This window comes from Hemicordylus capensis, chromosome 2, assembly GCF_027244095.1.
Source record: "Hemicordylus capensis ecotype Gifberg chromosome 2, rHemCap1.1.pri, whole genome shotgun sequence".
Lineage (NCBI taxonomy): Eukaryota > Metazoa > Chordata > Lepidosauria > Squamata > Cordylidae > Hemicordylus > Hemicordylus capensis.
The window spans coordinates 295,944,245-295,957,099 of NC_069658.1; the positions used below are offsets into that span (position 1 = coordinate 295,944,245).

At 48.4% G+C, this 12,855-nt stretch overlaps 1 protein-coding gene across 8 annotated transcripts in view; it reads right to left on the bottom strand.

The window, feature by feature from the left end:
• The window catches only part of NR2C2 (nuclear receptor subfamily 2 group C member 2), a 135,023-nt gene that overhangs the window by 90,802 nt on the left and 31,366 nt on the right, over positions 1-12,855 (bottom strand). For all 8 annotated transcript variants that reach the window (XM_053293761.1, XM_053293755.1, XM_053293756.1 and 5 more), the window contains one exon: positions 11,405-11,605. In XM_053293761.1, the coding sequence (XP_053149736.1) occupies positions 11,405-11,605 (201 nt within the window). The remainder of the gene's footprint in view (positions 1-11,404; positions 11,606-12,855) is intronic.

The following is a 12,855-nucleotide window of genomic DNA, read 5'->3' on the forward strand; positions in this document are numbered from 1 at the left end:
GAAGGCAGATCTGGCCACGGTTACCCATGCCTTAGTCACTTCGCGGCTGGATTACTGTAACGCGCTCTACGTGGGGCTGCCCTTGAAGAATATCTGAAAACTGCAGCTAGTGCATAATGCGGTAGCTGCACTGGCTGCCAGTTCGTTTCTGGGTCCAATTCAAGGTGCTGCTTTTGACCTTTAAAGCCCTTAACTATTTGGGCCCGGGGTATCTGAGGGACCGCCTGCTCCCAAGGGTTGCTGCCCGCTTGACAAGGTCATCTGAGGGGGCTCTGCTCCGGGTGCCTACAATGAAGGAGGCTCAGCTGTCATGCACTTGGGTCAGGGCCTTCTCTGTTGTTGCCCCCAGACTTTGGAATGCTCCCCCAGTGGCCATTCGCTCCTCAGACTCCATCACAGTTTTTAGAAAGCTTCTTAAATCTTGGCTTTTTACCCAGGCTTTTACAGAACCATTTTTATGCTGCTTCTATGTGTTTTTATTATTGTGTCTATGTGTTTTTATGCTAGTATTTTATAGTTCTTAAATTAGATTTGTTTTATATTTTTAGCTTAATATTTTAATTGTCATTTTTATTGTATGTTTTTAACTTTTGTAAACCACCTTGGGGTTGTTTTTAATGAAAGGCGGTATAGAAATTCAACAATAAATAAATAATAGATAGACAGACAGACAGATAGATAGGTTGCTGGGGCGGGTTTTATCCCTAGGAAAGGGGGATACGTATGGAATTCTACGGTGCAGTCAGTGCAGATTATACTTAGCACCCAGGCATCTGATGTGATAAAATGCTAAGCTGGAAGGAAGGGTGCAAGTCTTACGGGTGCGGAAGTTCCAGTGGGTGGGGGGTGGAGAGCCAAAGGCCATGTTTGGGCTGATCTTAGTGTCTGCTCTTCAAGTATGGTTTGTTCCTTTGCGGGAAAGACGGTTTCTGGGAGAACTGGAAGGATCTTATGTTATCCCTCCAGTCAGACTGGCCATATGGGTATTGGGGTCTGTCATAACGCTTAAAGCATTGAGAGTCAAAGACATAAATGTTTTGGCTGTAAACTTTGATTTTTAAATATTCTTCATAGTTTCATCTGTTTAGGAAATGAATATAGTTGTCCCTCACCTATTGTGGGTTTGCCAAGCGCGGATTTGAGTATCCACAATCGGAAAATTGTCACCCCCCTCGCCAACTGTTACATGAGTATTTGCAGTTTGGTGCCATTTTTTTTTTAAGAATTTTGGGCAGTTTGGGGGGCCAACTTCCAGGGTCACTGGGTCATTCCAAGTGTCAGAGGGCATTTAGGGGGGGATCCAGGGGGTCATTTCCAGGGAGGGTCAGGGTTTTCTTTTCACTTTGGGAGCACTTTCCCTCTCGTTATTCCCCTAACCCTCTGTTTTTCATTAAAGTCTATCATCTACCACAAATTTGCTAATTGTGAGGGTTTCCAGGAATCGAACCCTTGTGGTTGGTGAGGGACTACTGTAGCCACTCCCCATCAAAAGAGAGTCTTCAATCTTATCTCTCATGTCAGGAAGAAGAGATGAGATGAGGAACACAGAGGAGATGAGGAACTAGGCATGGTGTCTTAAGGAGATAGAACTAGCCAATATGTGGGACTCTCATTTCCATTATATATTTAGTTGTGCTCAGAGTCTGGCGTTACTCCCTGAACATAGCTTTCAATAGGGTCAAATGTGTTTTGCAAATTTGACGAGGATGGGTCATGCTGATTTGGCAGAGTTTATGAGCACTGGGAGCATGGGCAGCTAGTTGAGACATGGAGGTAGAGGCCACAAAATCATAGACTGGATCCTTAACTGCATGGACCAGGGATTTAAGTTGAAGGCCGAGGATTTTAGCCATTTGGATCCTAGATGTCATAGGATTTGGCCTCCTCGCTGGGGAGTTTGAAGCGTTGTTTGGCACACTGTGGTCCAGTGAAGGAGCCAACAGGTTCTCAGTGTATGCAGATTTGTTATCAGTCTGCGGAGGAAGTACAGTCACCATCCTCAGAGAGAGGTCTTTGTGGCCCTGGAGGGCTTTCAGTTCCCATAGGAGGAGCAGGCACCTCGGCAAGGGAAACTGGGGCACTGCTTCGACAGGCTGTGCAGCAGCCGGTTAAGGGGGCAGTAATGGTACAGGGTGGGTCCAGCGGGCACTTGAATGAAGTATCTGCAGGTGGCAGGGGCACAAGATTTCAAGGTGTAATGGACAATTTGAGTTGGGATAGCTTCTAAAGCTGGTATTCTTGGTAGTCATACAGTAGAGATGGCGAGGACATGAAAGTGAGATCTTTGAACCTCCCCATTCTTCTCACATAGTCTGGGTCCAAAGCCCCAGGGGAGCTCAAGTAATCAAAGCGGTTGAGATAAGATGAGTATTCAGGCAATGAGGAGCGCAGCCTTGTCTTTCATGGTTGGGTAGAGAGATGAGGTGGTGAGCAGTGAGGGGTTACCCTCATGGGAGACATTGATGGGATCTCTATCGCACCGAAACTGTTATCTTTGTCAATGTAGCGGACATAGAGCGCAAATCATTTAAAGGTGGACCCCAATGGCATCGTTACTGGAGAGGTCAAGGAGTCAATGTCTTGGAAGAGAGTGTATTTTCTTGACACAGATGGTGTCAATGGGGAAGTACCTCCAAAGAGCGGTGTTGAAAGAGCATCTTTAGGAGCAGGAGCATTCTTGGGCCAAGACGTTGGAGGAAATCGGTAGTCACTATTGTTGACAGAGGATCAACACCAGCAGAGATCTATAGCATCGGGGGCACTATGGTAAAATGTCGATGTTGTAGGCACCACCAGGTAGGGCTGTTGAAGATCAACCTTTGATGATCTCGGGTGAAGAGGACAATGAATGCGAGCGAACCACCTGGGCAACTGATGAGGATGGTGTCCAGAAGGTGGTCAATGTAGAAGATCAGCCATGAGGTCATGTTAGGGATAGAGTGGCCCAATACCATACTGGATGTCGAGGTTGAGGATTGTGTTGGTGTAGGTGCAGAAGAGCCAGAATTTGACAAAGTTGATTACATCTACATTGACAATCTACTTTTGCGACATTTGGGATTGGGAAGGTTCCTCTTCTTTTGGCTCTTATGTTAATCTTTCAACACATCATGAGGCTTTTTGAAAGTAGCCTGTGTAGTCATATTAGAAGATGTCGTTGGAGCTGAACCCAGCTACGACATGGCCAATGTCAATGGAGCTAGCAATGTCTGTGAATGCAGCATAGGCATCTACGGTCGAAGGGCCTGTTCGTAGAGAGCTGCTCTCAAACGCAACTCTCTACTTTTGGAAAAAGATAAGCAAATCTAACAGGCGCGGATGTTATGGTCTTTCCCCAGGCAGAATAGACATTGGTCGTGTCTGTCCAAACAGGGAAGGGCCCTGAAACACATAGAAAAGCATTTGAAGGTCTTTTTAGAGTCCATTAGCAGCCAAAGTTAAGGGGCGAGGCAGAGAATGGTCAGAAAACATTCCATCAAATAAAACAAGCAAGCAAACTGTAATTTTCCTTTCAGAAACTGAGCACAAGGAGCAAAAATCCGAGGGAACTGTCCACAGTGGTGGTTGGAAAGGAACTGAGCTGGGAAGTACTCTGCTTCCAAAGATACAGAGCAAGCTCTGTGCACAAAGGGCAGAGCTTCACGGTGGTTTGAGGAGCTTGAAATCCTTCTGGGGACTACTGTGCAGGCGCAAAGCCAACGTTGTGAAAGATACCAGATCACCACTAAGGTCTACATATGCTGGGGGAAAGTTGTTGTTTATTTTTTTGGTAGCAGAAACCCTGAATATAAGCCTCAGATTTTAACTGTTATTGTTCTGAACAGATTTCTCACACTCAATCGGATCAGACTGGATTAAAGAACAATTCAAATAATTCAAAAACAACAGTCCCCTGCTAACAGAGCAAAGAGGCACATTTTAAAAGTGGTGATTCTCTTTATTGAGCAAGGGGAGAGCAAATGACTCTATCCATCCCCAGTACAGCATCCCTCCAGTGGCTGTTGCTGGTGTCTATCTTATATTTTTTAGATTGTGAACCCTTGGGGGGCAGGGAGCCTGTGTGTGTGTGTGTGTGTGTGTGTGTGTGTGTGTGTGTGTGTGTGTGTGTATTGCTTTGGGAACATTTGCTGAAAAGCAGTATATAAATATTCATCTTAATATCATGCCCAAGAGAAGCAGAAGATTTTTCTGAGATCCAAATTTCCTATGATTCAAATTTACCATATATGGTAATTAGTCAATAAAATGAATGTTTGAAATTGGAATTCTACAAATTTCAAAGGGTTTTTACTTCCCTTTCCCCAGTATATTAATAAAACATTCTATTACATATATTTAATGTCTTGATCTTGCCTATAAGTGTAATATACACAAAATAATTTTGCCTGGTCAACGAAGGGTCTCACCTACTAGCAATCTCATCAAATATTGGTCTTACCATGAAGGGTTCTTTTTCCCTGTAGTAGGAGATCCTCAGGAAGGATAGTGAACTGAGCATGCCCGAGACAGAACTGATCATGTGATTTGTTTGTAGGCGTAGCTGCCTCTCAGCCCCAGTTCCAGTTTCAGGGCTGTCGAGCAAGGAGAGAAGTGTTGAGTGGTGAGAGTTCTGTAGATACGTGCTGAAGACTGTATAGGAGAGTAGGAAAAGAAAATAATAGGAAAGCAGTAACAGTGTAACATAACGATAGTTGGAGACAGCCTAGCCACTATGACCCTGATAGCAGCCTCTGCCACCAACCTGGATTCGCTGCTAGAGCAGGGCGGTCCGGCCACACCCATTTCCTTACCCAAAAAACACATCTGGGAGGGGCTGAGGATCTCCTGTCCAAGGGGAAAAAACAACCCTTCATGGTAAGAACAATGTTCCTTTTCCCCCTGTATAGGAGAGCCTCAGGAAGGGACACGCCCAAGCTTGAAGACACCAGTCCTTGGGTGGGTATAATGAATTTAAAGAACTTGCTGCAGAACAGTGTGTCCAAATGCTGATGATGCCTGAGAAAAACCGGAAACATTATAGTGTTTAACCAACGGAGTGGCAGATAACCAGGTAGCTGCCCTGCAAATTTCTGACAAAGGGATGTGAGCTGAAAAGTCGCTGATGTCGCTGCGCTCCTGGTAGAGTGCGTTGTGACGCCCCGCGGGGATTGAAGATTGAGGGCCGAATAAGCCAAGAGAATGCAGGCCCTGTTCCATGCCACTAAAGTGGCCTTTCAGACCTTGTTCCCCAAGGAAGGGGGATGGAAGGAGACAAAAAGTGCGTCAGATTTGCGGATGTCCCTGGTTCGACGGATACATGTACGCAGTACCCTGCGTATGTTGAGTTTATGCCATAATTTTTCTTTTGGATGAACTGGGAGAGGTCTGAACAATGGAAGAACTATAACCTGGGACCTATGAAATGTGGAATTAACTTTAGGGAGAAACGTAGGGTCTAGGCGGAGATTCACCGCATCTGACTGAAAGGTACAGAATTCCTTTCTTGCTGAAAGGGCGCCTAGCCCAGATACACGCCGTGATTGCTACCAAGAAGAGGAACTTGTAGGACAAGAGCTTAAGGGGAATGGTCGTGATGGGCTTCAACAGGGCCTTAGTAAGGGCATTCAGGACTCAGTTGAGATTCTAGGAAGGGAATACTTTAATGGGAAGAGGGGCTAGGTTAGCTGCTCCACATAGAAATCTGGAGATGTGCAGATGGAGAGCCTGCTGGCCCGAGGCAGAGGAAGATATTTGTAGGACGAATGCCAGAGTGGAGGCCTGGCGTCTTAGAGTACTGGGATGAAGGTTGAGGTTGAGACCAGCCTGTAAGAAGGCAAGGACCTCCGGTACTCCAGCGGTCAGGGGATCTTTCTTGTGAGAGAGAGCCCATCGCAAGAAAGCAGACCACATGGTCTGGTAAATGCGATGTGTTGACTGACGCCTCGATGCCAGGATGGTGTTCAGGACTTGTGGAGAGTATCCTCTGGACGCCAGCTTCGCGCACTCAACCTCCAGGCAGATAGCTGTAGCCACTGAGGATCGGGATGGAGAATCGGGCCCTGGTCAAGGAGGTCCCGAGGCGCTGCAAGGAGCCACGGAGGCCCGACTGCTAGATCGAGGAGATCAAGAAACCACGGCTGGCAGGGCCAATGTGGCACTATCAGGATTAGCTCCGCCTTTTCCAGTATCGCCTTCCTGATGACCTTCATGATGATTGGGGTGGGAGGGAAGGCATACAGTAGAACATCCGGCCATGGAGTGTGTAGAGAGTTTGTCGCTTCCGCCAGTGGAGAGTGGTATCTGCAGAAGAAGCGGGGCAGTAGGTGGTTGTGTGGTGATGCGAACAGGGACACCTGGGGACACCCCAGGTTCTTGTGATCTGTGTGAACACCTCTGGATGAAGAGCCCATTCTCCTGGATCGAGAGATCTTCGACTTAGCCAGTCTGCCAGCTCGTTTTCCTCTCCTTTTAAGGGGTTCGGCAATGATGGATAGTGCATTGTGCTCCGCCCAGTGGAACAGTAGATTGGATTCTTGAATCAGAAGACTGGACTTTGTGCCGCCCTGCCGACTGACGTGGGCTTTCACTGTCACATTGTCTGTTCTGAGGAGGATGTGATGACTCCAAAGTAGATCCTGGAAATGGAGGAGTGCCAGATGAGAGGAGAGGAGAGCTGATCTTGTGGTAGCAAGCATGACTTGTCCCCTTAGCTAAGCAGGGCCTGCCCTGGTTGCATATGAATGGGAGACTTGATGTGTGAGCACTGCAAGATATTCCCCTCAGGGGATGAAGCCGCTCTGGGAAGAGCAGAAGGTTCAAAGTCCCCCCCCTGACTTCTCCAAGATAGGGCTGAGAGAGATTCTGGCCTGCAACTTTGGAGAAGCCGCTGCCAGTCTGTGAAGACAATACTGAGCTAGATAGACCAATGGTCTGACTCAGTATATGGCAGTTTCCTATGTTCCTATGAGCAGCCCTGAGTTCCAACCAGTTTATCGGGCGTTTGGATTCCTCTGTCGACCAAGATCCTTGTGCCACTTGGTCCCGGCAATGGGCTCCCCAGCTGGAGAGGCTGGCATCTGTCGTTACCACTGTACGTTGTGGTTCGGCCAAGTGGTGGAGGAGGACAGCCACCAATGGAGCACCTGTTGTACTTCCCGTGATATCTGGATGGGTGTCTTGTTGACTGCCATGATGTCGTCTTGTCAAGGAAGGAGCAGCCACTGAAGGGGGCGAGAGTGCCACCTGGCCCAGGGAGTGCACTCTATGCAGGCTATCATTGAACCTAGGGCGTGAGCAAGGGTCATGCCATCCTCCGTGGTTTTGTGGAGAAGCGGAAACAGTTGTTTCGTGATCTTATCCCGACGTTCCTGTGGCAGCCTTATCAAGCCCCTGGCCGTGTCGAACAGCGCCCCCAGATGTACCAATTGTTGTGATGGTGTGAGGTGACTTTTTTCCTGATTCACAATGAACCCGTGGTCTCTCAGAGCCGTCAGCAATGTGTTGACATCCCTGATGGCCTGTTCCTTTGAATGCGCTCTTATGAGCAAATCGTCGAGAGAGAGGTGGATATGTACCTGCTTGGAGACACAGGACAAGCCGAATGGGAGGGCATGATATTGAAAATGGCTTCCGTCGTAGGCGAAGCGTAGAAACCTGCGGGAGTCGGTCCTGATGGGGACCTGTAGGTAGGCTTCTGATAGATCTATTGAGGCCAGAAGATCCCCTGGTCGAATTGTCTCCTTTATAGTATGGAGAGACTCCTTACGGAACTTCCTCTTTCAGACGAAGCGATTGAAGGCTTTCAGGTCGAGAGTGGCCCTCCAGGAACCATCCTTTTTTGGGACGAGAAAAAGAATGGAATATGTACCCCGGAACCTCTGGTCCGAGGGGGCAGGTTCAATCGTCCGCATCTGAAGTACGTGATGCACTGCCTGAAGCATCTGTAGATGTTTGACAGGGTTGGAAGACCTTGGTGTGGGGATGGTGTGAGGGAATAGATGTAAGGTCTATGTGGTAGCCATTTGACAACGTGTCTATGACCCAGGCGTCAGAAGCTGTGGACATCCAAGTCATGCAGAAGTCTGCCAGCTTGCGGCCCACTGGTGTGCCATCATTGTTTCTTCTGTGGGTTGGAGGGATAGAAGTGTCTGCAAGATGTGCCTCGAGTGTTGCCCTGGAATCATTGTCACCAATGTTGCCTGCATGACCCCCTGAAGGGCGCAGTTCGGGAGTCCCTGGATGAATAGTTCTGGTAGAAGTTTTGCCTGTAAGGGCGAAAGGAGCGGGATGAGCCGTGAAAATATCCACGGGTTTCCTTACGCGAGGATGGCATGGCCTTATTTTTATCCTGCATCTCGACCAGAACGGGGTCCAGGGCCGGCCCAAAAAGGTCAGTACCTGCAAACGGGGCAGAAGTTAAGCTTAGATCTATGACCCACGTTCCAGGATTTAAGCCAGAGCGACCTGCGTACAGCCATGCCTGCCACCATGGCCCGGGAGGAGTGTTGGATAGCGTCCAAACTCGAGTCCGCCATTAGAGCTGTGGCCTTGGCCATCTTGTTGATGCCCTGGCACAACTTGGCAGCTCAGGTGGGAGCATTTTGACTAGCTCCTTGGCCCACAACAAGGATGCTCTGGCGAAGATAGAATTGGTTGTGGAAATTTTAATGGTTGTGGCTAAAGCGTCGTGAACCTTTTTGAGTAGCGAGTCAGAACACCTGTCCTCTTTGGACTTAAGTTGTTCTTACCCTTCTGACTGCAGAATGGCCCCAGAGACTAGTTGGGCCATGGGAGGGTCAACCTTAGGTGTGGCCAGGAGTTTAGACACTTCTGTGGGTAACAAATGTTTCTTACCATTCCACGCACATCACCCTGCAGAATAGAGGGGGGAAAGGAACGGTGGGAGTAACTGGTTCTGAGGCGGGAAAAACCTGTTGGTCAAGAGTAGATGAAGGTTCCACGGATTCTGTTGGCACCACATCATTGATCGTGCATTTTGCCTTGGATAGTAGTACTTCAAAGTCTGCTGAGGAGAAAAGCCTGGCAGTGTTAGCAATGGGTGGCACCACCTCTTCATCAGAAAGTTCTCCTTCCTCTTTATCGGAATCTATGGGGCCAGTAGGGTCCCCTGGCAGAGAATGGGAGGAATCCCCCTCTGATGAAGGGTCAGGAGCTAGCAGAGGGATGGGTCTACCTGGTAGTTGTGGTAGAGGTTGGGGAGGTGTGGGGGGGATGACCGGGAGCAGGCAAAGCTGATCACTTAGGGCGTTTAGGCCTCCTGTCCCTCTTGGAAGAATGGGAGGAGGAGGAGGAGGAGGAGACTCTGCACTTCCATTTGGTTCTGTGGGGCAAGAGCCTGGGCAGAAATAGGCCATGTTCTGAAACAGAGATGGCTCTGCAACACGGGCTGGAATCGGGCGAGGATGACGAAAAACAGTCATTGGCTAGCCGATTGAGTGCCCTCCTGGGTCTGGATTCCTGCTGAAGTATAGGAGGGGGAGGGTTGGGAGCAGCTTGAATGGGCTGCGCCAGGGGTGCTAATATCGGAGCCACAGCTGACTGAACAACAAATTCCCTTCTGAAAAAGTCCCTCAGCCACCGTGTAGCCCTGGGTGAAAAAGAGTCATTACTCACGGCTGGAGAGTGATGAGGCTGCGTGGGAGCATACTGTGAGCCAGCCGGCAGCGCGGGGGGAAGGCACGGACCAGCCAGTTCTCCTTCAACCGCTGAGCCCTCTGCGGGCAGAGGATTAGGTGCCGGGGTATCGCCCACCGGGCTCCAGTTACCATCCTCAAGGCGCTTGCGCTTAGTGGAGCCGTTCTTCTGTTTGGCACCATTTTCCAGTACTTTTGTTTCTGAGGCCTGGTCTACCCAGCGATCAGAGGCCCGGTCTACCCGGCCCTTTCCCGGCGGGTAGACCGGGCCTCCGGCGAACGGCGTGCTTTGCGGTGCGCGCATGCGCGCGCGCGCAAAACACCATTCTGCCGGAGGCCTTCCAAATGAGAGGAGCTCTGTGCCGGAGCTCCTCTCGTTTACTATCCGGTGAGCGGGTGAGCAGCGGGCGGGAGGGCGGGCGGGCAGCTAGCTGGGAGGGAGGGAGGGCTGGCATGGGGAGTTCTTTCGCCGCCGCCGCGGGGCGGCTGGTTTCCAGCGCCCCTATACTAGAAAATACGGGCGCTGGCGGGGGCAAGGAGGCGGGAGGGCTAAGCAAGCCCTCCCGCCCTTAAAGGCATACCCCCCACCCGGACCCGGACCAGGCAGGGCCGGACCGGTCCAGCAGTTCGGCCATTCTTTGGAATGGCCACCGGACCGGTTCGGGCACACCACTACCCCCATGCTTGGACTTTTTATTGGCTTTAGCTTGCTGGTGCCCAGAAGTTCCTTTCCCCATTGCCTGCGCCGCGTCCGCAGCTGTGGTCGAGGGGAGAGCCGAAACAGCAATGTCAGGCTGAACAGCAGAAACACTGTGGGCTGCCCGCTCGCTACCCAGGTGCTGCGGTAGCTGCGAAGCTTCCAACAGGGAGCCCTGCAAGAGCTCCTCTGAATAAGCTAGTTCCATCGAGGCAATGGCTTAGTATTACTTTCACTTCAGAAAAAGCAGAAAAATAAAACAAACAATTTAGATAGGTACCAACTGAATCAAATTGCAACTGAAAAAGAGTAAATTTGGAACACAGCAATTTGAGCTTCAAACAGAGCGCAGCTCTCCTCCCACCCTTGCACATGCTAGAAGAGGGGAGGGGGAAAAGGCTAGAATGCCACTGGAATTAGCAAGGAGTTGAAATAGGCAATGGCCCCCAGAACAAACTTAGCCCCAATAAGCAAAGAAGCAGAAAAGACACGCTTAACTTGCCGCGCTCTCTCCTAGACGTCCTATCCTGAGCGAGACAGAACTGAAACTGGAACTGGGTCTGAGAGGCAGCTACGCCTACAAACAAATCATATTATCAGTTCTGTCTCGGGCATGCTCAGTTGACTACCCGACCTGAGGATCTCCTACACAGGAGAAAACAAGGTTGTTCACAAGACAAATGATGAGTGTGGGGAGGCTCCTCCCAGCCCACGATCAAAGTTTCTTAGAAGACTCCAAGAAAGCAGGAGTGCAGTGCTCTGGAGGATTCCCCGACTGCTGGGCACGCTTGCCACTCGGCTTTGTGGATGTTCAGGCCGCAGGCAGCCTGAACGTGCACACAACTGGGGCATACTCACAACTGTCTACCTCAGTAATAGCCCTGATAAAAAATACCTAGGGCTACCTAGCAGAGGAGCACTGAGATCGGATTTGATCCCAGCACTCTACATGAGAAGCCCTATCCAGGCTTGTTTCAACAGAGCTATGCAATATTTCTTCGACTTAATTGCCAATATGTAATCCTTCCTAAAATAGTGAATATCAATTTACATGCTTCTTTAATGGCTATCTTACCTGTATTCTGCCTGGTACAATGTTATCTGTGGTGGTAAAGATAAGTTGCTTAGTATTAGAAGACTCAGGTGCTGCCAATATCACTTTCCCTGTCCCTGCTCCATCTGGACTAGCCAATATAAATTGTTGCTTTGGGGATACTGAAGAGTCCACTGCTGTCACTATTTGGATTTTCTGTCCTGTCTGCTGATCTGTAACAATCTGCAACAAATTGAAGCATTTTATTATACAAGCTTTCAAATTCATTTCTGCCCAAGAACTATTAATTCTCTCACTAAAAAAGACACTGGCTGACATCCAGAACAGGCCTACACTGAAATGCCAAGGTTTTCCATCACACAGAGGGAGAGATAATTTTCAGCGATCTCCACTCTGCAGCCAGCTGTACCTCCTCAAACAATGTCCCTGATAGTACCTCAGGGACATAGTTCTGGAAGGCACAGGCAGCAGGGTTTGTTTGTTTGGTGGTTGGTTTTTGTTTTTTGTCAAAAATAACCCCCTTACATGACAGAAATTCCTGGGTTTGTTGGTGCAGGGTTAGTATGGATGTCAACAATTGTTCCCTCTATTGCCAGTTTATTTATGCAAATAATTTATATTCTGCTTTTGTACATTAAAATATATTCAAGGTGGTGTGTGTGGAGCGGGGAGGGTAGATAGATAGATAAATTAGATATGAAATATATTCAAGGTGCTAGAAGTTTGTTTTGTTTTGTCGGGGTGGTGGTGGGGGAGTTGTGTATATTGCTAAAATCCAGCAGGAAAAAAGGAATTTTATATAGATGTAACTTATAAGTCTCCTCTACCATATACTCAGTATAAGGAGTAGGCGAGGCTTAAAAGCACAACACACACAACAATAACAAATAAATACATAAATAAATAAATGCACATAATATTATTTAGTTGCGATACATTTGGAATGGTAAGGGCCACCCTTCCAAGCATCAAGTGGGGAAGATATACAGCTTGTTAGTGGCAGGGGGAGGGGATTTAGATAGGTATGCATAGAATATATGTAAGGCATTAGGCTATAAGAAGGGCAGTATAACCTATGATTTTAGCTTTCTGTAAAAGGTCAGTGAGTCCTATTATCTGCATAATGCCAAGTTCATGAGTTCTACTTAAGTTGAACCCTTAGTAAAAGATCAGTCAACTTTCAGTTAAAATTGGCCCATCAGTGAAAACTAAAGAGGTGTGCTCAGGATATATTAAGCTTACCACAAAAGCTATGCTCAACTAAATCAAAAGAAATTCTTTTCACGGGTACGGAAAAATGAAAACCCACAACTGATGCACTAACCTGGCAAAAACTGAGGTAGTATGAAAGGTTAAGGAATAAAGGTTCTAAGCCAATCAATATTTCGATAAACAAGTAAAGGTCAAGGGTGAACATGTTCAAAGGATATTGCTATGGGGAAATGGGAACAGGTGGACCTCACTATACACAG